The sequence below is a fragment of the Microcaecilia unicolor genome, chromosome 2, assembly GCF_901765095.1.
Source record: "Microcaecilia unicolor chromosome 2, aMicUni1.1, whole genome shotgun sequence".
In the NCBI taxonomy this organism is placed as follows: domain Eukaryota; kingdom Metazoa; phylum Chordata; class Amphibia; order Gymnophiona; family Siphonopidae; genus Microcaecilia; species Microcaecilia unicolor.
Genome location: NC_044032.1, coordinates 643512016 through 643538824, shown reverse-complemented (window position 1 = coordinate 643538824; position 26809 = coordinate 643512016). Strand labels below are relative to the sequence as shown.

The window sequence follows — 26809 nt, the reverse complement described above, 5'->3', positions numbered from 1 at the left end:
CACTTTGATTTCTGTCTAACCAATTCCTAATCCACAGAAGGACATTGCCTTCTATCCCAGGAGTCTCTCATGAGGAACTTTGTCAAAAGCTTTCTGAAAATCTAGATATACTGTGTTGTATATTTTCAAAGCACTTAGCCTGCCAAAGTTCCATAGGTTTCTGTGGAACTTTGGAAGGCTAAGTGCTTTGAAAATATGCCTCTATATCAACTAGCTCACCTTTATCCACGTGTTTATTCACGTCTTCAAAGAAATGAAGCAAATTGGTGAGGCAAGACTTCCCTTGGCATTCCCTTGCTTATTGTGTCTAATTAAACCTTGTTTATCTATAGTTTCCACTGTTTTGTCCAGCACTGATGTAATTTCCTGGTTCACTCCGAAACCCTTTTTAAAAATTGGCGTTACACTGTCCACCTTTGTCTTCAGGTACTATGAATGATTTTAACGACAGGTTATGGATCAACAGCATAAGAACATAAGAGTAGCTATACTGGGTTAGGCCTATGGCCCATCTAGCCCAGTATACTGTTTTCCAAATAGTGACCAAGTCAGGTCACAAGTACCTGGCAGAATCCAATTAGCAGCAACATTGCATGCTACCAATCCTGGGGCAAGGAGTCTTTCTCAATAGCAGACTATGGACTCCAGGGATTTGTCCAAACTTTTTTAAAAATTCAGATATGCTAACCACTGTTACTACATCCTCTGGCAAAGTGTTCCAGAGCTTAACTATTCGTTGAGTGAAAAAATATTTCCTCTTATTAGCTTTAAAAGTCATTCCATGTAACTTCGAGTGTTCCCTAGTCTTTGTACTTTTGGAACGAGTAAAAAATCGATTTACTTCTAATCGTTCTACACCATTCAGGATTTTGTAGACCTCAATCATATCTCCCCTCATCTGTTTCTTCCCCCCCCCCCCCCCCAAAGCTGATCAGCAATTTCATGTTCAAGTTTTTTTAGCCTATGATGAGAAGGTCCAACTCCGATTAAAGCATTCGGTTGCACAAAAGAGGAGTTTTCTCGAGGCTTTTTCCTCCTAATTATACCCACACCTGTGCCATATGTCAACCCTGCTGTTATTTTTTTAATCATTTGAATAAGTGCAGTGGTTAAACCCTTATTGAATTTTTGAATCTAGAGCGAGTTTTTAGTGCCATCCGGCCCAGGTGATTTTTCATTCTTTTAACCAGTTTGGCTCAGTACATCGTCTAGGTGCATGAAGGTTTCTTTCATTTCCTATTAGTCTAGCTGCTGTGGTAAGAGAGGGTAGAGAAAAAGTTCGGGCATATGAAAGGATGAGGGAGGTAAGGCTTTCATTGAAAAAAATGGGTGAAGGATAATATGCAGGAAGAGGGAACTTAGGAAGGAAGGAGGAGGATTGGGGGAGGTATAAGGCTATGGGGATGGGGTATAGAGAGGCTGGGATCGAGGGCAAGTCTGAGTGGATAGAGTTGAGGGAGGAAGCTGTTAGCCTGAAAGAGAAGGTAAGAGTAGGATAAGGAAAGAAGAGGGTTTTTTTTTTTGGTGGGGGGGGGGGGGGGGGAAGAAAAGCTGAAAGGCTAGTAAGGGGGGAGGTGAGATGAGGCTTCAGGTTTATTAGGGCTTGATGTACCGCTCTTGTCAGCTGTCTAAGAGGTTTACAGTAAGTAAAAATATACACTAGGAAGAGAGGGAAAGAGGGAGGGGGGAGCTCAGAGCTAGGATGCTGGCCTCGTAAGCCAGAAGACAGCAAGATGCAAAGGTGTGAAAGAAGAGGAATCGAGAAATGCAGGGTGGGAGTTTGAAGAAGGAGAAAGATGACAGGAAAATAATTGAATAAGAATGTGACAACAGTAAAGGAAATAGACTGTGGAGAGAAAATATCTGGTTTGAAAAACTAGTCAATAATTCTCTTAAATTTAGAATTTGTTACACAATTTTGACTTACTGCTATATCAAATTCTTGTGTAACATTTCCTTTTATGTAAATACTTTTCTATTATAGTATTCCTGGTTGCTTTGGAGTCGGTATTCAAAAAGGGGAAGAAATTCCGGCGGTATAATGGAAATATGGCCAGAATTAGACCATATGAAAGGAGGCAATGGTAGGGATAGGTTGGGTTAAAAGCTGGTGAAATTTAGCTGTTTTTTTTTTTTAAACTTGTCTATTTCAAGTCCTCTTTGTTTAATAAATCCTTATAGACAGGAGAGGTTCCGTGGGAGTAGAAAACGGCAGATGTGGTTCCTCTTCACAAAAGTGGTGATAGAGAAGAAGCTGGAAACTACAGGCCGGTAAGCCTCACTTCGGTTATTGAAAAAGTAATGGAAGCGATGCTGAAGGAAAGGATAGTACATTTCCTGGAAGACAATAAGTTGCAAGATCCCAGACAACATGGTTTTACCAAAGGGAAATCATGCCAAACGAATCTCATTGAATTCTTTGACTGGGTGACCGGAGAATTGAATCGTGGACGTGCTATGGACGTAATCTACTTAGATTTCAGCAAAGCTTTTGACACGGTTCCCCACAGGAGGCTCTTAAATAAACTTGATGGGCTGAAAATAGGACCCGTTTTGGTAAACTGGATTAGGAACTGGTTGACGGACAGACGCCAGAGGGTGGTGGTGAATGGAATTCGCTCGGAGGAGGGAAAGGTGAGTAGTGGAGTAACTCAGGGATCGGTGCTAGGGCCAATTCTGTTCAATATATTTGTGAGTGACATTGTTGAAGGATTAGAAGGTAAAGTTTGCCTTTTTGCGGATGATACTAAGATTTGTAACAGAGTGGACACCCGGGAGGGAGTGGAAAACATGAAAAAGGACCTACGGAAGCTAGAAGAATGGTCCCAAGGTTTGACAATTGAAATTCAAAGTGAAGAAATGCAAAGTGATGCACTTAGGGTGTAGAAATCCACAGGAGATGTATGTGTTAAGTGGGGAGAGTCTGATAGGTACAGACGGGGAGAGGGACTGTGGGGTGATAGTATCTGAGGATCTGAAGGCGACGAAACAGTGTGACAAGGTGGTGGCCGTAGCTAGAAGGTTGTTAGGATGTATAGAGAGAGGTGTGACCAGCAGAAGAAAAGAGGTGAAGTCTTTGGTGAGGCCACACCTGGAGTATTGTGTTCAGTTTTGGAGGCCATATCTTGCTAAGGATGTAAAAAGAATTGAAGCGGTGCAAAGAAAAGCTGCGAAAATGGTATGGGATTTGCATTACAAGACGTATGAGGAGAGACTTGCGCACCCGAACATGTATACCCTGGAGGAGAGGAGAAACAGGGGTGGTGCGATACAGACGTTCAAATATTTGAAAGGTATAAATCTGCAAACAAACCTTTTCTGGAGATGGGAAGGCAGTAAAACGAGAGAACATAAAATTAGATTGAAGGGGGGCAGACTCAAGAAAAATGTCAGGAAGTATTTTTTCACAGAGAGAGTGTGGATACTTGGAATGCCCTCCCGAGGGAGGTGGTGGAGATGAAGACGGTAACGGAATTCAAGAATACGTGGAATAAACATAGAGGAATCCTGTTCGGAAGGAAGGGATCCTCAGAAGCTTAGCCGAGATTGGGTTGCAGAGCCGGTGGGGGGAGGCAGGGCTGGTGGTTGGGGGGGGGGGGGGGGTGGGCCTTGTTCTGGGCAGACTTCTACGGTCTGTGCCCTGAAAATGGCAGAAACAAATCAAGCTCAGGTATACACATAAAGTAGCACATATGAGTTTGAATTGTTGGGCAGACTAGATGGACTGTGAAGGTCTTTTTCTGCTGTCATCTACTATGATCACAGAAATAACAGACCAAACTTTAAATGGGTATTCTATCTGTTTAAGGTTGGGGCTGCATATTCGGCTGCAAATCTGAAAAGTTTATCCGAGTTAGTGTTAGTTTCCTATGGAGATAGACATGGGGGAAACCACTGCTTGCCCTGGTATCGATAGCATGGAATCTTGCTACTATTTGTGATTCTGCCAGGTACTCATGACCTAGTTTGGACACTGTTTGGAAGCAGGATACTGATGGTCTGACCCATTTTTTTTTTTTTTTTTTAATTTTTATGTTCTATCTACTGATAATTGACTCTAGGTCTCGTTTGGACCTTCTTGATGCTGATGCCCCTGCCTTCTCCCTGAATACTACTGTTCCATGCTTTTTTTCTTTCTGGTGTCTAAATTTTAGAGGTGGCTGATAGATGTCTTGTTACAATGTAAACAATACTCCACAGGAAATGGAGGTTAATCATTGGACATTTCTTAAAGATGTCGTTGTGATGAAATTCTGGACAAGGGTAGTAATGTCACTTAATTTTACAAATGTATAAAATCACAACTTGATGATCCATTTTTTTCTTTGTGATGCAGTCAAAAATGATTTCTCTTTAACTGTTAAATATTTCTGTTTTCCTTTGTCAGGAAGTAGAAATGTAGTGATGGTATGGAGGTATCATTAGGTGACACAACAGCGAAGGTGACTCAGAAATCAGCAGACGATGCTACAGATGGTCAAAATGTTTATTGTGAAGCAAACAAGACCCAACACAGCTGTGTTTCAGCCAACATGGCCTGCATCAGGAGTCTCTTCAATTGCAGCAAAATATTCACATGCAGCAATATTTGTGGTTAAAATGAGGAAAACTAAAGAACAAACTGGGTGCTCCGTGCACCAAGACAACTGGAACGCTTTCTTAGGCTACTGGGCTGTAGGCAAATCGTCTGATTTTTGAGTCACCTTCGCTGTTGTCACCTATTTTCTGCTCTCTTGCTGCTTCTGTGTATACATATGGAGGTATCATTTTCACATCTTTGATAGTCTGTAAAATGTCTCTTGTATGAAATCCACTGAAAATGTGGTACACCTTTTATGTATATTTGATACATATCTAGTAATTAGAGCAACGGACAAGCAGCCAGGAAGCCAGGGTTCAAATCATGCTGCTGCTACATGTGATCTTGAGTGTCACTTAATCTTTTATTGCCTCGGGTGCAAAATTAGATTGTAAGCCCTCTGGGGACAGAGAAGCTCCCAGTGAACCTGAAGGTAACTTGGCCTTGAGCAACTGCTGAAAAGGCATGAGCTACATCCAAATATAATTTTTTTTTAATTATTATTTCCATATCATCAAGCTGATCAATCCATAGACTGGTGGGTTGTGTCCATCTACCAGCAGGTGGAGATAGAGAGCAAACTTTGCCTCCCTATATGTGGTCATGTGCTGCCGGAAACTCCTCAGTATGTTCTCTATCTCAGCAGGTGGTGGTCACACACAGCAGCAGCTCTGGCTAGGCCTCCAAGCCTAATTTTTAGGTTTGTTGAGTGCCTGGGGTTGAGGGCTCTTTTGAGCAAGTGCAAACCTGGTGGTGCCAGGTCCCTCCTTTTCTCCCCCCTCCCGCTGGCTCCGTTAAAAAAAAAAAAAAAAAAATTTTGAACGTCTTTAAAGGCGTTTATTTCGACGTTTATTTAAGCGTCTATTGCAGCTACTCACTGGGACACCAGGTCGTTACAACTCGGAGCGGACAGCAGGTAATTTTTACCTTTTTATAGCGGGCAGGGGGTTCCCCGATTCTTCTCCTCGTGGCATATGGCGTCGGAGGGCGAGGGCGCAAAGGGTCGCTCCCCGGGTCGCTTGAGCGCTTCTAGAGGGGATGCGGGGGTCTTCAAGCCTGATTCGCCCTTGTTGGGAGACAGTTTCGTGACCGATGAATGTCCCGGTCCTTCCTCCGGCGTGGCGGTTTTTCCCGCCATAAACGCCCATCCCCCGCTCCTCGCCTCCGCCATCTTGGCCGGCCACGCGGCTCGGACGGCTTCTTCTTGGGCCGCCCTTGAGGTTGGAGACATTAATGCCATGAACGCCCTTAATTTGGGCGACGGCACAGAAGCGGCTAAAGTTAAGAGCCGTTCTTCCCGCGCGGCTCCTTCGCGGAGTTTCGCGCCGGACGCCATTTTGGATGCGCAGCATGTCTCTCCCCCGCTATTGCGAGCGCCGGTTGAGGGTGCGTCTAGGGCTGTTGCCCAGACTGCGGAAGTACACAGTCTGGGGGGTTTCTCCCCCGAGTTTGTTTTGCTGCTGCATCAGGCCTTCCTCATGCACAACGCTGCCCCTGCTCCCTCGTCTGGTAAAGAGGTTGAGGTTCCCAGAGGTAAACGCCCTCGGGTTGATTCCCAGGCCTTGGAGGAATTTGTCTCCTCCGATGTAGATGAGGGCAGCGTGTCTGAGGTCTCCCAACGGTCCTTTGCGGATTCCTTGGAGGAGACGGATCCCCGCTCGGATGGAGCGGATGACCCCTCTGCAGCGCGGCTTTTTAGCCCAGAGGATTTGCCCAACCTGTTGTTACAGGCCATGGACACTTTGAAGATTTCCTCTCCGGAGGACGTCTCTCCCTCAGCCCCTGTTGGCTCTGCCATTATGCTGGGGATGAAGCGCCCGCCTAGAACCTTCCACGTGCACGATGCCATGCACACCTTAATTTCGGCTCAATGGGATGTCCCAGAAGCGAGCCTTAAAGTGGCTAGGGCTATGTCCCGCCTCTATCCTTTGGCTGTGAGTGAATGTGAGGCCTATCTGTGGCCTACCGTGGATTCTTTAATCACTGCGGTGACTAAGAAAACGGCTTTGCCGGTGGAAGGTGGCACAGCCCTAAAGGACGCCCAAGACAGAAGATTGGAGGCGGCCTTAAGGTCGTCCTTTGAGGCGGCTGCTTTAAATTTGCAGGCCTCAGTTTGCGGCTCCTATGTGGCCAGGGCGTGCCTGACTATGGTGCAGCGGGCTTCCCCCTCGGATCCTTCCTTGAGGGCTGATTGGCCGGCCCTGGAATCGGGCTTAGCCTATTTGGCAGACTTGCTGTATGATGTCTTGAGGGCCTCAGCGAAAGGCATGGCTCAGACAATCTCTGCGCGGCGGTGGCTTTGGCTGAAACATTGGTCTGCTGACCACGCCTCTAAATCCCGCCTGGCTAGGTTGCCTTTTAAAGGCAAGCTGCTCTTTGGGGTCGAGCTGGACAAAATCGTGACCGATCTCGGCACGTCTAAGGGCAAGAAGTTACCAGAGGTCAGGGCTCGGGCTAGTACTCGTCCCGGTACCTTCAGAGGACGGTTGCAGGAAGCCCGTCGGTACCGCCCGGGCAAGTCGGGCTCTGCCCCCTCTTCCTTCAAGAGGAATTTCTCCCCCAAGCAGCATTCCTTTCGCAGAGACCGCCGTCCCGGAGGTGCTCCCTCCGGTCCTCCCCCAGGGTCTCGTACCCAATGACGGGGTCTTGGTCCACGCCCCAGTGCAGATTGGAGGACGGCTGTCCTCGTTTCTGGGCGAGTGGACCACAATAACTTCAGACGCGTGGGTGCTGGAAGTCATCAGAGACGGCTACAAACTAGAATTCTGCCGACCCTTAAAAGACGGGTTTGTACTCTCTCCCTGCAAGTCTCCGGTCAAAGCTGTGGCAGTGCAGCAGACCTTGGACAATCTGATCCGCCTGGGCGCAGTCGTTCCGGTGCCAGAAAGTCAGCTTGGCAAGGGACGTTACTCCATTTACTTTGTGGTACCAAAGAAAGGAGGTTCTGTCCGGCCTATCCTCGACCTCAAGGGGTCAATCGGGCCTTGAAAGTGCGGCACTTTCGCATGGAGACTCTCCGCTCTGTTATAGCAGCAGTGAAGGCAGGAGAGTTCCTGGCATCCTTGGACATCAAGGAAGCGTACCTGCATATTCCCATCTGGCCTCCTCATCAACGCTTTCTGCGTTTTGCAGTCCTGGGACGACACTTCCAGTTCAGAGCCCTCCCGTTCGGGTTGGCTACTGCTCCGCGGACCTTTTCCAAAGTAATGGTGGTCATCGCGGCCTTCCTACGAAAGGAAGGGGTACAAGTCCATCCTTATCTGGACGACTGGTTGATCCGAGCCCCCTCTTATGCAGAGTGCGGCAAAGCTGTGGACCGGGTAGTTGCTCTTTTGAGCTCCCTGGGATGGATCATCAACTGGGAGAAGAGCCAGCTGCGCCCGACTCAGTCCCTGGAGTACCTGGGAGTTCGATTCGACACCCAAGTGGGCAGAGTGTTCCTGCCAGACAATCGGATTGTCAAACTTCAGGCTCAGGTGGACCAGTTCCTAGTAGCCTCTCCCCTTCGGGCTTGGGACTATGTGCAGCTGTTGGGTTCTATGACGGCCACGATGGAAGTTGTGCCCTGGGCCAGGGCTCATATGAGACCGCTTCAACACTCTTTGCTGCAGCGCTGGACTCCGATGTCGGAGGATTATGCTGTGCGCCTTCCCTTGGACCCAGCAGTGCGCAAGGCGCTGAGCTGGTGGATGCAGACAGACAAGTTGTCTGCAGGAATGCCTCTGGTGACCCCAGAGTGGATTGTCGTCACGACGGACGCCTCGTCGGGCTGGGGAGCCCACTGCTTGGGAAGGACAGCGCAGGGGCTCTGGTCTCCTGCAGAGGCAAAGTGGTCTATCAACCTCCTGGAACTCAGGGCCATTCGGTTGGCGCTTTTGGAGTTCATCTCGGTACTGGTGTTGAAGCCGGTACGGGTCCTGTCGGACAATGCCACTGCTGTGGCCTATGTCAACCGCCAGGGAGGTACCAAGAGCGCCCCTCTAGCCAAGGAGGCTATGAATCTTTGCCAGTGGGCGGAAGTGAACCTGGAGCAGCTTTCAGCGGCCCACATTGCCGGAGTCATGAATGTCAAGGCGGACTTTCTCAGTCGCCATACCTTGGAGCCCGGAGAGTGGCAGCTATCTGCTCAGGCGTTCTTGGACATCACGAAGCGCTGGGGCCAGCCGAGCCTAGATCTGATGGCGTCATCGGCCAATTGCCAAGTGCCGCGCTTTTTCAGCAGAGGACGGGACCCTCGATCCCTGGGAGTAGATGCTCTTCTCCAACAGTGGCCGACACAAGAGCTTCTCTATGTGTTCCCGCCCTGGCCCATGTTGGGCAGGGTGCTAGACCGGGTGGCAAAGCATCCCGGCAGGGTAATCCTGGTGGGTCCGGATTGGCCCAGGCGTCCCTGGTATGCGGACTTGATCAGGCTCTCAGTGGACGATCCTCTGCGGCTGTCAGTGGAGCAGGGCCTGTTACATCAGGGTCCCGTGGTGATGGAGGATCCCTCCCCCTTTGGTCTTACGGCCTGGCTATTGAGCGGCAGCGTCTGAGGAAGAAGGGCTTCTCAGACAAGGTCATCGCCACTATGCTGAGAGCGAGGAAGCGCTCTACTTCTACTGCTTACGCCAGGGTTTGGCGTATCTTTGCAGCGTGGTGTGAAGCAGGCTCACTTTCTCCCTTCACTGCTCCAATTTCTTCAGTGTTGGCGTTCCTGCAAGAAGGTCTGGAGAAAGGCCTGTCGCTCAGTTCCCTTAAAGTCCAGGTAGCGGCTCTGGCTTGCTTCAGGGGCCGCCTGAAGGGTGCTTCCCTGGCTTCACAGCCAGACGTGGTGCGCTTTCTCAAGGGAGTTAATCACCTGCGCCCTCCTCTGCACTCAGTGGTGCCTGCGTGGAATCTCAACCTGGTGCTAAGAGCATTGCAGAAGCCGCCTTTTGAACCCTTGTCGAGGGCATCTCTGAAAGACCTGACGTTGAAAGCAGTCTTTTTGGTGGCTATCACTTCAGCCAGAAGAGTTTCCGAGCTCCAGGCGCTCTCATGTCGAGAGCCTTTTCTGCAGTTCACTGAGGCAGGAGTGACTATTCGCACAGTGCCTTCCTTCCTGCCCAAGATTGTTTCTCGCTTCCATGTGAATCAGCAGCTCTGTCACCCTTCCTTTCGTAGGGAGGACTACCCAGAGGAGTACTCTGCTCTTAAATATCTGGATGTGAGACGAGTCATCATCAGATACTTGGAAGTGACCAATGATTTCCGGAAATCGGATCATCTGTTTGTCCTGTTTGCAGGTCCTCGTAAGGGTCTGCAGGCTGCTAAGCCTACAGTGGCAAGATGGGTCAAGGAAGCCATTGCAGCGGCTTATGTGGCCGCGGGGAAGGTGCCGCCTGTCCAGCTGAAGGCTCACTCCACGAGAGCTCAGGCGGCCTCAATGGCAGAGGCCGGATCCGTCTCCTTGGAAGAGATATGCAAGGCGGCAACTTGGGCTTCGGCTCATACATTCTCCAAGCATTACCGTTTGACTGTGGCTGCACGGGCGGAGGCCCGGTTTGGAGCTTCAGTGTTGAGGTCAGGGATTTCAATGTCCCGCCCTGGGTGAGTACTGCTTCGGTACATCCCACCAGTCTATGGATTGATCAGCTTGATGATATGGAAGGTAAAATTATGTATAATCATACCTGATAATTTTCTTTCCATTAATCATAGCTGATCAATCCATAGCCCCTCCCAGATATCTGTACTGTTTTTATTCTGGTTGCATTTCAGGTTCAAGTTTAGTCTTCAGTTACTTCAGAAAGACTTCGTGTTCAAGTTTTTTTCACTTGGATTCTTCAAGAGTTAAGACGAGTTTGTGTTACAGTGAGCTGCTGCATTCCTCTCCCCTCCGTTTTACGGGGCTGGATTGAGACTTAAAATTCTGCCGGCACTCCCTCCCGCTTCGTGCGGCTGTAGGGCAGCTTTGTACCCCTCCCGCTTCGGCGGTGTTAGGGTCAGTCAGCTCCTCCCGCGGTTGCGGTTGCAGGATAAGCCAGATCCCCCCGCATCGGCGGGTGTGGTGTCCCTCCCCCGCTCCGCGGGGATGAGCTGGACGGATTCCCCTCCCCCACTTGTGTGGGGATGAGCTGGGTTAATTCCCCTCCCCCGTTTCGGCGGTGGTGAGCTGGGCAGAGTGTCCCTTCGTGGGTGTAATTCTCTAAGTGCTGAGTCCTGCGGATGGAGCTTTGATATCGACATACTGAGGAGTTTCCGGCAGCACATGACCACATATAGGGAGGCAAAGTTTGCTCTCTATCTCCACCTGCTGGTAGATGGACACAACCCACCAGTCTATGGATTGATCAGCTATGATTAATGGAAAGAAAATTATCAGGTATGATTATACATAATTTTACCTTTTTTTTTTTTAAGTAACATCATATCCTATGTTGGATAAATATCTTGAGCATCATGCCTGTCCTCAGATCTGCAGTGTGCTTTAATCACTTCATCTTGATTTTTTTTTTCCTGTAGGCTTCTCTCCCTTATGGTTCCAGCATTCCAGATCTCAAAATAGGATAGACTCATACTCCAGGCATGAAGATAAGAAACCTTCTGAGGTATTACCTGAATGGCATTCAAGATTTTTTTTTGTCTTGTACAGTAAACAAATTCATGTGTTTGCTCTCTGCTTGCTTTCCTCACTGACTGCTGTCCTTTTTCTGTGATACTCTTGTTTTTTGTTTGTGCAGCTAACAGCCTTGATATCTGCTAAAGCTTTCTGCCTTTCTCTGAGGAGAAGCAGGATGACAGTATTCTTAATCTTGGGGTGATGTCATTTAGTGGATCCTTCACAGTAATGCTTCCCACCAATTATTCTTGAAGCTTTTGCCTTGGCTTTTTTTTTTTTTTACCTGACATGTCTCATGTCCTTGTGGTTTTAAGAAGAGCACCTGGTGCAGCAGGACCGTATCTATCATGGGCATCCATAACTGGTACAAAGCAGAGAGTAGGAAAGAGGGCTCTTCCAAGAAACCGGAGAAGACATATGTTGAAAATCAAACCTTCCATATCATCATGCTGATCAATCCATAGACTGGTGGGTTGTGTCCATCTACCAGCAGGTGGAGATAGAGAGCAATCCTTTTGCCTCCCTATATGTGGTCATGTGCTGCCGGAAACTCCTCAGTATGTTCTCTATCTCAGCAGGTGGTGGTCACACACAGCAGCAGCTCTGGCTAGGTCTCCAAGCCTAATTTTTAGGTTTTGTTGAGTGCCTGGGGTTGAGGGCTCTTCTTGAGCAAGTGCAAACCTGGTGGCGCCAGGTCCCTCCTTTTCTCCCCCATCCCGCTGGCTCCGTTAAAAAAAAAAAAAATTTGGACGTCCTTAAGGGCGTTTATTTCGACGTTTATTTAAACGTTTATTGCAGCTACTCACTGGGACACCAGGTCGTTACAGCTCGGAGCGAGAAGCAGGTAATTTTTACCTTTTTATAGCGGGCAGGGGGTTCCCCGATTGATCTCCACGTGGCCTATGGCGTCGGAGGGTGAGGGCGCGAAGAATCGCTCCCCGGACCGCGTGTGCGCTTCTAGCGGGGATGCGGGGGTTTTAAAGTCTGATTCGCCCTTGTTGGGTGTCAGTTTGGAGGCCGGTCAGTGTCCCGGGTCTTCCTCCGGCGCGGCAGTTTTTCCCGCCATAAACGCCCATCCCCCGCTGCTCGCCACCGCCATCTTGGCCGGCCACTCTGCTCGGACGGCTTATTCTTGGGCCGCCCTTGAGCTGGGAGACGTTCATGCCATGGCCGCCCTTGATTTGGGCGACGGCAAAAAAGCGGCTAAAGTTAAGCGCCGTTCTTCCCGCGCGGCTCCTTCGCGGAGTGTCGCGCAGGACGCCATCTTGGATGCGCAGCATGTTGCTCCCCCGCTCTTGCGAGCGCCGGTTGAGGGTGCGTCTAGGGCTGTGGCCCAGGCTGCTGAAATACACAGTCTGGGGGGTTTCTCCCCCCCAGTTTATTTTGCTGCTGCATCAGGCTTTCCTTATGCAAAACGCTGCCCCTTGTCCGATAACGGGGTTGAGGCCCCCGGAAGTAAACGCCCTCGGGTGGATTCCCAGGCCTTAGAGGACGCTGTTTCCTCTGATGTAGATGAGGGCAGCGTATCTGAGTTCTCCCAACGGTCCTTTGGGGATTCCTTGGAGGAGACGGATTCCCGCTCGGATGGAGCGGATGACCCCTCTGCAGCGCGGATCTTTCGCTCAGAGGATTTGCCCAAGCTGTTACTGCAGGCCATGAGCATTTTGAAGATTTCCTCGCCAGAGGACGTCTCTCCCTCAGCCCCTGTTGGTTCTGCCATTATGCTGGGGACGAAGCGCCCGCCTAGAACCTTCCACGTGCATGATGCCATGCACACCTTAATTTCGGCTCAATGGGATGTCCCGGAAGCGAGCCTCAAAGTGGCTAGGGCTATGTCCCGCCTCTATCCTTTGCCTGAAAGTGAACGTGAGGCCTTTCTTTGGCCTACCGTGGATTCTTTAATCACTGCGGTGACTAAGAAGACGGCGTTGCCGGTGGAAGGTGGCACGGCCCTAAAGGACGCCCAAGACAGAAGATTGGAAGCGGCTTTAAGGTCGTCCTTCGAGGCAGCTGCCTTAAGTTTGCAGGCCTCAGTTTGCGGCTCCTATGTGGCCAGGGCGTGCCTGACGATGGTGCAGCGGGCTTCCCCCTCGGATCCTTCCTTGAGGGCTGACTGGCCGGCCCTGGAATCGGGCTTGGCTTATTTGGCAGACTTTTACTGTATGATGTCTTGAGAGCCTCGGCTAAAGGCATGGCTCAGATAGTCTCTGCGCGGCGCTGGCTTTGGCTGAAACATTGGTCTGCTGACCACGCCTCTGGCTAAGTTGCCTTTTAAAGGCAATCTGCTCTTTGGGGTCGAGCTGGACAAAATCGTGACCGATCTCGGCACGTCTAAGGGCAAGAGGTTACCAGAGGTCAGGGCTCGGGCCAGTGCTCGCCCTGGTATCTCCAGAGGACGGTTTCAAGAAGCCCGTCGGTACCGCCCGGGCAAGTCGGGCTCCTCTGCCCCCTCTTCCTTCAAAAGGAACTTCTCCCCCAAGCAGCATTCCTTTCGCAGAGACCGCCGTCCCGGAGGTACGCCCTCCGGTCCTCCCCCAGGGTCTCGTACCCAATGACTGGGTCCTGGTCCATGGCCCAGTGCAGATTGGAGGACGCCTGTCCTCGTTTCTGGGCGAGTGGACCAGAGTAACTTCAGACGCTTGGGTGCTGGAAGTCATCAGAGACGGCTACAAGTTAGAGTTCTGCCGACCCTTAAGAGACGGGTTTGTACTCTCTCCCTGCAAGTCTCCGGTCAAAGCTGTGGCAGTGCAGCAGACCTTGGACAACCTGATCCGCCTGGGTGCGGTCGTTCCGGTGCCAGAAAATCAGACTGGCAAGGGACGTTACTCCATTTACTTTGTGGTACCAAAGAAAGGAGGTTCTGTCCGGCCTATCCTCGACTTCGAAGGGGTCAATCGGGCCTTGAAAGTGCGGCACTTTCGCATGGAGACTCTCCGCTCTGTTATAGCGGCAGTGAAGGCAGGAGAGTTCTTGGCTTCCTTGGACATCAAGGAAGCGTACCTGCATATTCCCATCTGGCCTCCTCATCAACGCTTTCTGCGTTTTGCAGTCCTGGGCCGACACTTCCAGTTCAGAGCCCTCCCTTTCGGGTTGGCTACTGCTCCGCGGACCTTCTCCAAAGTAATGGTGGTCATCGTGGCCTTCCTGCAAAAGGAAGGAGTACAAGTCCATCATCTGGACGACTGGTTGATCCGAGCCCCCTCTTATGCAGAGTGCGGCAAAGCTGTGGACCGGGTGGTTGCTCTTTTGAGCTCCCTGGGGTGGATCATCAACTGGGAGAAGAGCCAGCTGCGCCCGACTCAGTCCCTGGAGTATTTGGGAGTTCGATTTGACACCCAAGTGGGCAGAGTGTTCCTGCCAGACAATCGGATTGTCAAACTTCAGGCTCAGGTGGACCAGTTCCTAGTAGCCTCTCCTCTTCGGGCTTGGGACTATGTGCAGCTGTTGGGCTCTATGACGGCCACGATGGAAGTAGTGCCCTGGGCCAGGGCTCATATGAGACCACTACAACACTCTCTGCTGCAGCGCTGGACTCCGATGTCGGAGGATTATGCTGTGCGCCTTCCCTTGGACCCAGCAGTGCGCAAGGCGCTGAGCTGGTGGATGCAGACAGACAAGTTGTCTGCAGGAATGCCTCTGGTGACCCCGGAGTGGATGGTCGTCACGACGGACGCCTCTTTGTCGGGCTGGGGAGCCCACTGCTTGGGAAGGACAGCGCAGGGGCTCTGGTCTCCTGCAGAGGCAAAGTGGTCTATCATCCTCCTGGAACTCAGGGCCATTCGGTTGGCGCTTTTGGAGTTCATCCCGGTACTGGCGTTGAAGCCAGTACGGGTCCTGTCGGACAATGCCACGGCTGTGGCCTATGTCAACCGCCAGGGAGGTACCAAGAGCGCCCCTCTAGCCAAGGAGGCCATGAATCTATGCCAGTGGGCGGAAGCGAACCTGGAACAGCTGTCAGCGGCCCACATTGCCGGAGTCATGAATGTCAAGGCGGACTTTCTCAGTCGCCATACCTTGGAGCCCGGAGAGTGGCAGCTATCTGCTCAGGCGTTCTTGGACATCACGAAGCGCTGGGGCCAGCCGAGCCTAAATCTGATGGCGTCATCGGCGAATTGCCAAGTGCCGCGCTTTTTCAGCAGAGGACGGGACCCTCGATCCCTGGGAGTAGATGCTCTTCTCCGACACAAGAGCTTCTCTATGTGTTCCCGCCCTGGCCCATGTTGGGCAGGGTGCTAGACCGGGTGGCAAAGCATCCGGGCCGGATAATCCTGGTGGGTCCGGACTGGCCCAGACGTCCCTGGTATGCGGACTTGATCAGGCTCTCAGTGGACGATCCTCTGCGGCTGCCAGTGGAGCAAGGCCTGTTACATCGGGGTCCCGTGGTGATGGAGGATCCCTCCCCCTTTGGTCTTACGGCCTGGCTATTGAGCGGCAGCGTCTGAGAAAGAAGGGCTTCTCAGACAAGGTCATCGCCACTATGCTGAGAGCGAGGAAGCGCTCTACTTCTACTGCTTACGCCAGGGTTTGGCGTATCTTTGCAGCGTGGTGTGAAGCAGGCTCACTTTCTCCCTTCACTGCTCCAATTTCTTCAGTGTTGGCGTTCCTGCAAGAAGGTCTGGAGAAAGGCCTGTCGCTCAGTTCCCTTAAAGTCCAGGTAGCGGCTCTGGCTTGCTTCAGGGGCCGCCTGAAGGGTGTTTCCCTGGCTTCGCAGCCAGATGTGGTGCGCTTTCTCGAGGGAGTTAATCACCTGCGCCCTCCTCTGCACTCAGTGGTGCCTGCGTGGAATCTCAACCTGGTGCTAAGAGCATTGCAGAAGCCGCCTTTTGAACCCTTGTCAAGGGCATCTCTGAAAGACCTGACATTGAAAGCAGTCTTTTTGGTGGCTATCACTTCAGCCAGAAGAGTTTCCGAGCTCCAGGCGCTCTCATGTAGAGAGCCTTTTCTGCAGTTCACAGAGGCAGGAGTGACTATTCGCACAGTGCCTTCCTTCCTGCCCAAGATTGTTTCTCGCTTCCATGTGAATCAGCAGCTCTGTCTCCCTTCCTTTCGTAGGGAGGACTACCCAGAGGAATACTCTGCTCTCAAATTTCTGGATGTGAGACGTGTCATCATCAGATACTTGGAAGTGACCAATGATTTCCAGAAATCGGATCATCTGTTTGTCCTGTTTGCAGGTCCTCGTAAGGGTCTGCAGGCTGCTAAGCCTACAGTGGCAAGATGGGTCAAGGAAGCCATTGCAGCGGCTTATGTGGCCGCGGGGAAGGTGCCGCCTGTCCAGCTGAAGGCTCACTCCACTAGAGCTCAGGCGGCCTCGATGGCAGAGGCCGGGTCCGTCTCCTTGGAAGAGATTTGCAAGGCGGCAACTTGGGCTTCGGCCCATACCTTCTCCAGGCATTACCGCTTGACTGTGGCTGCTCGGGCGGAGGCCCGGTTTGGAGCTTCAGTGTTGCAGTCAGGGATTTCAATGTCCCGCCTTGGGTGAGTACTGCTTCGGTACATCCCACCAGTCTATGGATTGATCAGCATGATGATATGGAAGGTAAAATTATGTATAATCATACCTGATAATTTTCTTTCCATTAATCATAGCTGATCAATCCATAGCCCCTCCCAGATATCTGTACTGTTTATATTCTGGTTGCATTTCAGGTTCAAGTTTAGTCTTCAGTTCCCGTTCAGGAGGACTTCGTGTTCAAGTTTTTCAATGAATTCTTCAAGAGTTGAGACGAATTTGTGTTACAGTGAGCTGCTGCATTCCTCTCCCCTCCGTTTTACGGGGCTGGATTGAGACTTAAATTCTGCCGGCGCTCCCTCCCGCTTCGTGCGGCAGTAGGGCAGTTTTGTACCCCTCCCGCTTCGGCGGTGTTAGGGTCAGTCAGCTCCTCCCACGGTTGCGGTTGCAGGATAAGCCAGATCCCCCCCGCATCGGCGGGTGTGGTGTCCCTCCCCCGCTCCGCGGGGATGAGCTGGACGGATTCCCCTCCCCCACTTGTGTGGGGATGAGCTGGGTTAATTCCCCTCCCCCGTTTCGGCGGTGGTGAGCTGGGCAGAGTGTCCCTTCGTGGGTGTAATTCTCTAAGTGCTGAGTCCTGCGGATGGAGCTTGGATATCGACATACTGAGGAGTTTCCAGCAGCACATGACCACATATAGGGAGGCAAAAGGATTGCTCTCTATCTCCACCTGCTGGTAGATGGACACAACCCACCAGTCTACGGATTGATCAGCTATGATTAATGGAAAGAAAATTATCAGGTATGATACATAATTTTACCTTTATTCCAAGAAAAACACTGACACACTTGACTCTGACTCGACACAGCTGTGTTTCGGCGCAGAAATGCGCCTTCATCAGGAGTCTATAAAATGAAATGTACTATTGAAAATATTTAAATAAAACACATATATGCAAAAATATATCACATATATAAAATTGTCATATATAAAGAAAAAAACATTCCTGTATCAGTGTAAAATCTTATGTGAATTTAAATCAAATCTACAAATAATGTATATTTCAGAGACACACATATATAAAAAATATATATGTAAAAAATATATATATATCACTCTAGAAAACGATTCACAAAAAAGTGTTGTTTAAAACATCTGCAATCACATTTATAAAATTATTTTAATATGTAAACAGAAACCAAGGTAAACAAATGAATTGTTTCCAGAATAAATTTGAATCTAAACATGTAAATGAGTATATCAAAAATATTAATTTTGTACTGTTTTTAATTTTTTAAAATTTTTTTCTACTAAACTGTAATATGAGATTCAGAGCAGAAAATAATGATAATTTATAGATGAAATACATCAATTAGTAATAAACCACTGACGTTATGAAATACGGCTGATTGCATAAATCCAATTATCTGTTATACTAGTAAAAAAGGCCCGTTTCTGACACAAATGAAACGGGCGCTAGCAAGGTTTTCCTTGGAGTGTGTATGTTTGGGAGAGTGTATGTGAGAGTGAGTGTTTGAGAGTCAGAGTGAAAGTGTGAGTGTGTGAGAGAGAGAGTGACTCTGGGTGTGAGTGTGTTTGTGAGAGAGTGTGTGTGAGAATGAGAGTGTGTGCAAGTGTGTATGTGAGACACAGTGTGAGAGAGAGTGTGTGTGTGTGGGCAAGAGACAGAGTGTGTGTGAGACACAGATTCTCTGTGAGAGTGAGTGTATGACACCAAGCGAGTGTGTGAGTGACTGTGTGGCACATAGAGAGTGAATGTGATACTGTGTGAGACAGAGTGTGTGAGAGTGAGAGTCAGAAAGACATTGTATATGAGAGAGACAGTGTGAGCCGTGCCCTCCCAATCCATGGCCATCTGTCCCCTGCCCCCTCCATTCATCCTTTTCCAGCAATTCCCCTCTGTCCCTGAGCCCTGCCCTCCCAATCCATGGCCATCCATGTTTGTCTGTCACCTGCCCCCTCCATTCATCCCTATCCAGTATTTCCCCTCTCTGCCTGAGGCCTGCCCTGCAATCCATATCCATCCATGCCCATCTGTCCCCGCCATTCATCCCTATGCAGCAATTCCCCTCTCCCTGAGTCCTGCCCTTCCAATCCATGCCCATCCATGCTCATCTGTCACCTGGCCCCTCCATTTTTCCCTATCCAGCAATTTCCCTCTCTCCCTGAGTCCTGCCCTCCCAATCCATGCCCATCCATGCTCCTCTGTCCCCTGCCCCCTCCATTCATCCATTTCCAGTAATTCCCCTCTCTCCCTGTGCCCTGCCCTCCTAATCCATACCCATCCATGCTCCTCTGTCCCCTGCCGCCTCCATTCATCCTTTTCCAGCAAGTCCCCTCTCGCCCTTCCATGACCCCCCCCCTCGCATCCATGCTACTCTCTCTCCCATGTCTCAGCCTGGCCCACCCTCTTCTCCCCCCCCCCCCCTTCGCATCCATGCCCCCCCCCCCCTTCGCATCCATGCATCCCTTTTTTTTTTTTTTTATTCTTTTTAACTTTACCTCCGTGGCGGTTCGTGCAGCGAAGCGTCAGGGAAGGAGGCGGCGCTCCCGACGTCTAGCTTTCCCTTCGCTGTGTTCCGCCTTGTTTTGAAGGCGGAACACAGCGAAGGGAAGGCTAGACGTCGGGAGCGCCGCCTCCTTCCCTGACGCTTCGCTTCCGTATTTGTTTGTTTAGGCGCGAGGGCGGGGCAGAGATGGCTGGATGGCTTCACACCACGAACGCCACGAACTCCACGAACCCCACGAACCAGGGACTCAGGGAGTGACGTCAGATGGCTTCAGAACGTTGTCCTCATTAGAACGTTCACGGTGCGTTTTATTATATTAGATGATGATGATATATCAGCTATGGCTATCGACCTATAAATAATGGCAGATAGGCATTTTATAAGCAAAATGTGAATGTCACCAAACTAGACAAACGGTGGGTAAAGGACATCATAAATGTATAAGTTTATGTATATACTTTCTACCTGAATAAAATAGTATATAGAGGTAGGGAAAATGGTAATTTGTGTTATAGTACTGGTAGTAGTAAATGAGCCACAAAGATCCCTCTATGTATATACTCCTCAAAATATAAACCCAAAACGGTTCTAATGTTAAAGAAAGAAACCATTATGAAATAAGAAACAAAACATGAGATGATCAGTCGTGCATAGTAATACACTAAGAAATAAAAAACGTGAGTGGTGTAGCATAAAAAAGTAACTGGTGCCTGTAGTATATAGGGCCAGATCATAATCCTTATAAAATCGTCATGAGAAGCAACACAAATGCATTTTTGACAAAAAGAAGATGAGTCTATTGACTTGTGCATCAGAGGCATCGCTCCCAGTGGCTCTTGGATCTGCATCAGACACTGGGGGCGCATTGACATGGAGGAGATCTTTGCCTACCTCAACACTGAGCATTTGGATGTGGTATCTTACAACCCTACCCGAGGACAAGAAGGGATTTGTCTTCGTCCTCAATAATGCCTAGGGACTCTGATGTCAGGTGGACGAAAAGAAGCATCAACATTGATCTGCTTCATATCATTGTATCAAGAGTACTGGTGCAGCATGGTTATCAATGTCTGCGAAGTACCCACACCGTGAAAGCCACTGACATTCCAAGTACTTGGAGTGGGTATGGCAGCCACCATTGAGCTATGACCAGGTCAGCAATTCAGTCCCCGATATCTTCAGAGAACATGACTGTACCAGCCAGGCACCAACCTTTACCTGTGGCTTCTCTCGAGGATTGGATCTGGCCATACTCCAGGAGGGAGGTTGGATGCATCCTAGCCTGATACGATACCGAGGCATTGAGGGCTTTGAGATTGGACCTAGTGGCATTCCAACACATTGTGGAGCTCCTATGCCCTAGAAACGGAGAAAACTTGAAGGCAGATAAAAACCATATGCCTATCCAGTCTGGCCATCCATGCCATCTACTCTCCCTTTCACTCCCCTAAAGATCCTACTCTAAGCAGTAGTGAGATGTGAACTGATGATCATGTTGCAGCCTTGCAAACCTCCTCTATGGAGGCTGATCTCAAGTAGGCTACCGAGTAGGAAAGCATATTACCAGTACCACATACTGCCATTGGCCTTGCATTCATGTCCAGAGTGTTTACTAAGTGCCAAGAAGTTGCCACAGCATCACTACACAGACTGGGGATGTACTTTTCCTACTTAACATGATTGCCTGGACAAGAACATATCAAAAGACATAGAATCTATGTTTAAGATGGTTCAGGTGTTAGAGCTGCTAGGGTTTTTCATGATCCCCAAATCCCAGCTCCCCCCCTTCCAGTATTTGGAGTTCATAGGAGTTCTGCTAGATATGACTAGGGCCTGTATGTTTCTCCTGTAATGTGCCAGAGTTATCATGTATTAGTTTGGCAAATGTTGATGATGCCGGGCTACGTGGTCTTCACCATTCTTGTAACTCCCGTGGCACATGTTAATTTTACTCCAAAAATATACAGAAACCTGTATGATTGAAACCACTCCACTAAATAATCAATAATGTTTCATAAAGGGCCCTTCGGCGTCATCAGGAGAACGAAACCTAAAATTATTAAAACAAATTTTTCACTCTACCAACATGGCCCCTCAAAATGTTGTGTTACTACCAAAAATCATACTTACATATTTTAATGGCCACTGGTAGGATACAGACTCTCAGTCCTCATGCAGGTTGGCAAAATGCTGACACATGCGCAATACGATTATATCTATCCTAAACCAATTACAAATGTGTTACAGCCCACCAATCAATAGCCTTATTGAGCCCTCTGGGAATTGTAGTTTGCCAGCTGTAAATATATCTAGCTTCCCTTTTTAGTAAGTTAGATATCAAATTGCCTCCCCGTTGTTGCCTCACACATGCTAGTACTACAAATTTTAAATCATCCTCACAATGTCCCAGCTGATCCCAATAGTTAACTAGTGGTGCATCCTGCTTATGCGTCCTCAAATTGCTCAAGTGTTCACCTATTCGCAATTTGATTTTCCTCTGTCTGTCCTATGTACCAGAGTGAGCACGGACACTGTATGCCATACACAACCTGTTCTTTCTTGCAATTGAATTGTCCGTTTGGTGACTGGATGGATTGACACTTGTTGTGACCCATGCATGCCTGCAATATATACAACCCTGGCATCTAAAATGACCTCTTTCATTTAATGGGGTCTTATTCATTTGTTTCAGTAATTCACCTAAATCCAGTCAGGATTTCGCTCTAATCACAGCACTGAAACCGTACTAGTCACGCTCATGACCAAACTCAAACAATTGATAGCAAACGGCAACAACATTCTATTGTTACAATTCGACATGTCAAGTGCATTTGACATGGTTGACCATGGAATTTTACTACACATCCTCGAATACTTCGGAATCGGAGGCAACGTTCTCAATTGGTTCAAAGGGTTCCTCACTGCACGCTCATATCAAGTGACATCAAACTCAACTACATCAGCGTCATGGATACCTGAATGCGAAGTTCCACAGGGATCCCCCCTCTCACCGACCATATTCAACCTAATGATGACACCCTTGGCCAAACTACTATCGAATCAGAACTTAAACCCATATATATACGCTGATGATGTAACGTTCTTCATCCCATTCAAACAAGATCTAAGGGAAATCTCCAACGAAATCAAGCAAAGCCTACATATTATGAATTCCTGGGCAGATGCATTTCAGCTGAAACTCAATGCTGAGAAAACCCAATGCCTGGTACTCACCTCGCAATGCAACAAGAATAAATTTACTACCATCAACACACCTAAACTAAATCTACCAGTTTAGGACACCCTAAAAATCCTCGGAGTCACCATTGATCGACACCTAACACTTGAGAACCATGCAAATAACATAACTAAAAAGATGTTTCATTCAATGTGGAAACTAAAAAGAGACCATTTTTTCCAAGAACGGTCTTCTGCAATCTGGTACTATCACTGGTACTCAGTCATCTGGACTATTGTAACTCACTGTACGCTGGCTGTAAAGAGCAAATACTTAAACTCCAGACAGCCCAGAATACGGCAGCCAGACTAATATTCGGCACACCAAAATACGAAAGCGCGAAACCCCTACGAGAAAAACTGCACTGGATCCCACTAAAAGAATGCATCACATTCAAACTTTGCACCCTAGTCCATAAAATCATCCATTGTAACGCCCCAGCCTACATGTCAGACCTAATAGAACTACCACCCAAGAACGCAAAAAAATCTTCTCGTACACTCCTTAATCTTCATCCTCCCAAGTGTAAGGGTCTGAAATACAAATCAATGCATGCATCTACCTTTTCCTATACGAGCACGCAGCTCTGGAACGCACTGCCACGTAACCTGAAAACGGTCTATGAATTAACCAATTTCTGCAAACTATTGAAAATTTCTCTTCGACAAGATATATCACGAAGATTAACATGTGTAACTGCATAATCTTTAAAACTTCTAGAATTGTCTTATAATGTCTTTTGCTTTAACACCATCATGTATTTCACTACCATGTAACACAAAACCCTCTGTAAACTAAATGTATATTCACTTCTGTTTCCAGTATCCGTGATGAATTGTAAGCCACATTGAGTCTGCAAAAAGGTGGGATAATGTGGGATACAAATGCAATAAATAAAATAAATTACAGGATCTTGTGTAAGCAAACCGAGGCATATTGGATATGCACAATAACCGCATCATGGGCCAATGGGATCTAATTATGTTCTTAATTTGCATAGTTCTCGAAGAATATGGTAGCACACAAGTGACAATGTCATCACATCGGGATTGTCCTCTGGTATTTTTAGGTTCAAACAACCAGCATCTGCGGACATTAGCTGCTCTTTTTTGTGCCTTTCATATGATCTTGCGAGGATATCCTCACTGTAAAAATCTGTAAGACATATCACTAGCATGTTTGTGAAAATCTTCTTTGGAGGTACATATTTTCCTTACTCGTAAAAATTGGCCATAAGGTATGGCTTCTTTCTGAGATATCGGATGGAAGCTAGAGTAATGGAGAACAGAGTTTTTATCAGTTTCCTTACGAAATAACTGTGTATGGAACCGACCCTGTTGGAGTGTAATAGATATGTCCAAAAAATTCACGTGGGTTCCACCCACGTCTATGTCAAATTCAGTGTTCGGATCAGACGAATTATGATGCTGAAAAAATGAATCAAGTGACTGCCGATCCCCCTTCCATACGAGGAGGACATCGTCAATATATCTCACCCATAGCATTATGTGAGATATAAAACATGAAAGGTAAACATGTCGATGTTCATAGTCCACCATATACAAACATGCTATGGTTGGGGCTACTGTGGCCCCCATCGCCACTCCTCGGATTTGCAAATAGTATGTGTCTTCAAACTTAAAATAATTGTGAGATACTGCACATTGGGCCATTGAATTCAATAACGCCAATTTTTGATGGGAAATATCCAGTTTTTGTAAATTCTCATCCACAATCTGTAAGGCAGCCTGCTGCGGGATGACAGTATATAGGGACTTTACATCCATCGTGATTAACATATATTCAGAGTGATCTAACTGTAACTCCTCCAGCATAGTAACATAGTAGATGACAGCAGAAAAAGACCTGCGCGGTCCATCCAGTCTGCCCAACAAGATAAACTCACATGTGCTACTTTTTGTGTATACCTTACCTTGATTTGTACCTGTCCTTTTCCGGGCACAGACCGTATAAGTCTGCCCAGCACTATCCCCACCTCCAAACCACCAGTCCCGCCTCCCACCATCGGCTCTGGCACAGACCGTATAAGTCTGCCCAGCACCATCTCCGTCTCCCGCCACCGGCTTTGCCACCCAATCTCGTCTAAGCTCCTTAGGATCCATTCCTTCTGAGCAGAATTCCTTTATGTTTATCCCATGCATGTTTGAATTCCGTTACGTTTTCGTTTCCACCACCTCCCGCGGGAGGGCATTCCAAGCAACCACTACTCTCTCCGTGAAAAAATACTTCCTGACATTTTTCTTGAGTCTGCCCCCCTTCAATCTCATTTCATGTCCTCTCGTTCTACTGCCTTCACATCTCTGGAAAAAGTTCGTTTGCAGATTAATACCTTTCAAATATTTGAACGTCTGTATCATATCACCCCTGTTTCTCCTTTCCTCCGGAGTGTACATGTTCAGGTCCGCAAATCTCTCCTCATACGTCTTGTAACGCAAATCCCATACCATTCTCGTAGCTTTTCTTTGCACCGCTTCAATTCTTTTTACATCCTTAACAAGATATGGCCTCCAGAATTGAACACAATACTCCAGGTGGGGCCTCACCAATGACTTACACAGGGGCATCAACACCCCCTTTCTTCTGCTGGTCACACCTCTCTCTATACAGCGTAACAACCTTCTAGCTAGGGCCCCCGCCTTGTCACACTGTTTTGTCGCCTTCAGATCCTCAGATACTATCACCCCAAGATCCCTCTCCCCATCCGTACCTATCAGACTCTCCCCGCCTAACACATACGTCTCCCGTGGATTTCTACTCCCTAAGTGCATCACTTTGCATTTCTTCGCATTGAATTTTAATTGCCAATCCTTAGACCATTCTTCTAGCTTCCGTAGGTCCTTTTTCATGTTTTCCACTCCCTCCCCGGTGTCCACTCTGTTACAGATCTTAGTATCATCTGCAAATAGGCAAACTTTACCTTCTAACTCTTCGGCAATGTCACTCACAAATATATTGAACAGAATCTGCTCCAGCACCGATCCTTGAGGCACTCCACTACTTACCTTTCGCTCCTCTGAGCAAATTCCATTCACCACCACCCTCTGGCGTCTGTCTGTCAACCAGTTCCTAATCCAGTTCACCACTTCGGGTCCTATATTCAGCCCATCCAGTTTATTTAAGAGCCTCCTGTGGGGAGCCGTGTCAAAAGCTTTGCTGAAATCTAAGTAGATTACGTCCATAGCTCGTCCCTGATTCAATTCTCCTGTCGCCCAATCAAAGAATTCAATGAAGTTCGTTTGGCACGATTTCCCTTTGGTAAATCCATGTTGTCTCGGATCTTGCAACTTATTGGCTTCCAGGAAATTCACTATCCTTTCCTTCAGCATCGCTTCCGTTACTTTTCCAATAACCGAATTGAGGCTTACCGGCCTGTAGTTTCCAGCTTCTTCCCTATCACCACTTTTGTGAAGAGGGACCACATCCACCGATCTCCAATCCCTCGGAACCTCTCCCGTCTCCAAGGATTTATTAAACAAATCTTTAAGAGGACCCGCCAGAACCTCTCTGAGCTCCCTCAATATCCTAGGGTGGATCCCATCCGGGGACAACAAATGTGCTGAATCCTTGATGTATGATGGAGTATCCTGCAACAGTGGTTGTAAATGAAAGTCCAAAAACTGCGATAATGGCTCTTCAATGAGCCATTACTTCCTACTATTGGTCGTGCAGGCGGATTGTGAAGCCTTTTATGAATCTTCGGAACGAACCTAATGACTGCAGTGGTAGGATGTTGTGTGAACAGATATCTAGCTTCTCGTATGGAAATAATGCCATCAGCAGCCGCTTGATCTATCAAAGTCTTAACTTGTCTCTGATACAACGATATAGGATCTTCATCCAACTTCATATAAAATGTGCTATCGTCCAATTGTCTGTACGTCTCCCCTAAATATGTTTCAAAATCTTGGATGACCACTCCCCCCCCTTTATCTGTTCTAAGGACAATGATGGTATGATCCTCCTGTAATTGTTTCAGCGCCGTCCTTTGCGCTTTAGATAAATTATGAAAAAATTGTCGCGAAACATGCTCTATCCTTTCCACATCATTTAACACTAGTTTTTGGAAAGTTTCGATAATAGGATTTGGGGGTCTTGGGGGCATCCATGTAGAAGGGATACGGTATTTGGACAAAAACGAAGGAATATTAGGTGTATCAGACGTAACAGTGGGTTCTATTATTGCATCTTTAAAATGCACCTTTAATTTAAGCTTCCTGAAAAACCGATACAAAAACTGTCGTGTAACAAATTCGTCATATCCACTGTAAGGGACAAAGGACAGTCCCAGTTGCAAAATTTCAATTTGGCTCTTGGTGAGCGTCTTAGATGACAGGTTATAGATCAATCTTTGGTTTGTCGCGGTGGACGGCGACTCCTGCCAGACCTGGTCTGGGGCTGTGTCTG

General features: G+C 48.2%; 1 protein-coding gene across 2 annotated transcripts in view; it reads left to right on the top strand.

Annotated features, from left to right (window-relative positions):
- The window catches only part of JADE1 (jade family PHD finger 1), a 348115-nt gene that overhangs the window by 65559 nt on the left and 255747 nt on the right, over positions 1 to 26809 (top strand). For both annotated transcript variants that reach the window (XM_030191739.1, XM_030191738.1), the window contains exon 3: positions 11066 to 11151. In XM_030191739.1, coding sequence (XP_030047599.1) covers positions 11066 to 11151 — 86 coding nt within the window. The remainder of the gene's footprint in view (positions 1 to 11065; positions 11152 to 26809) is intronic.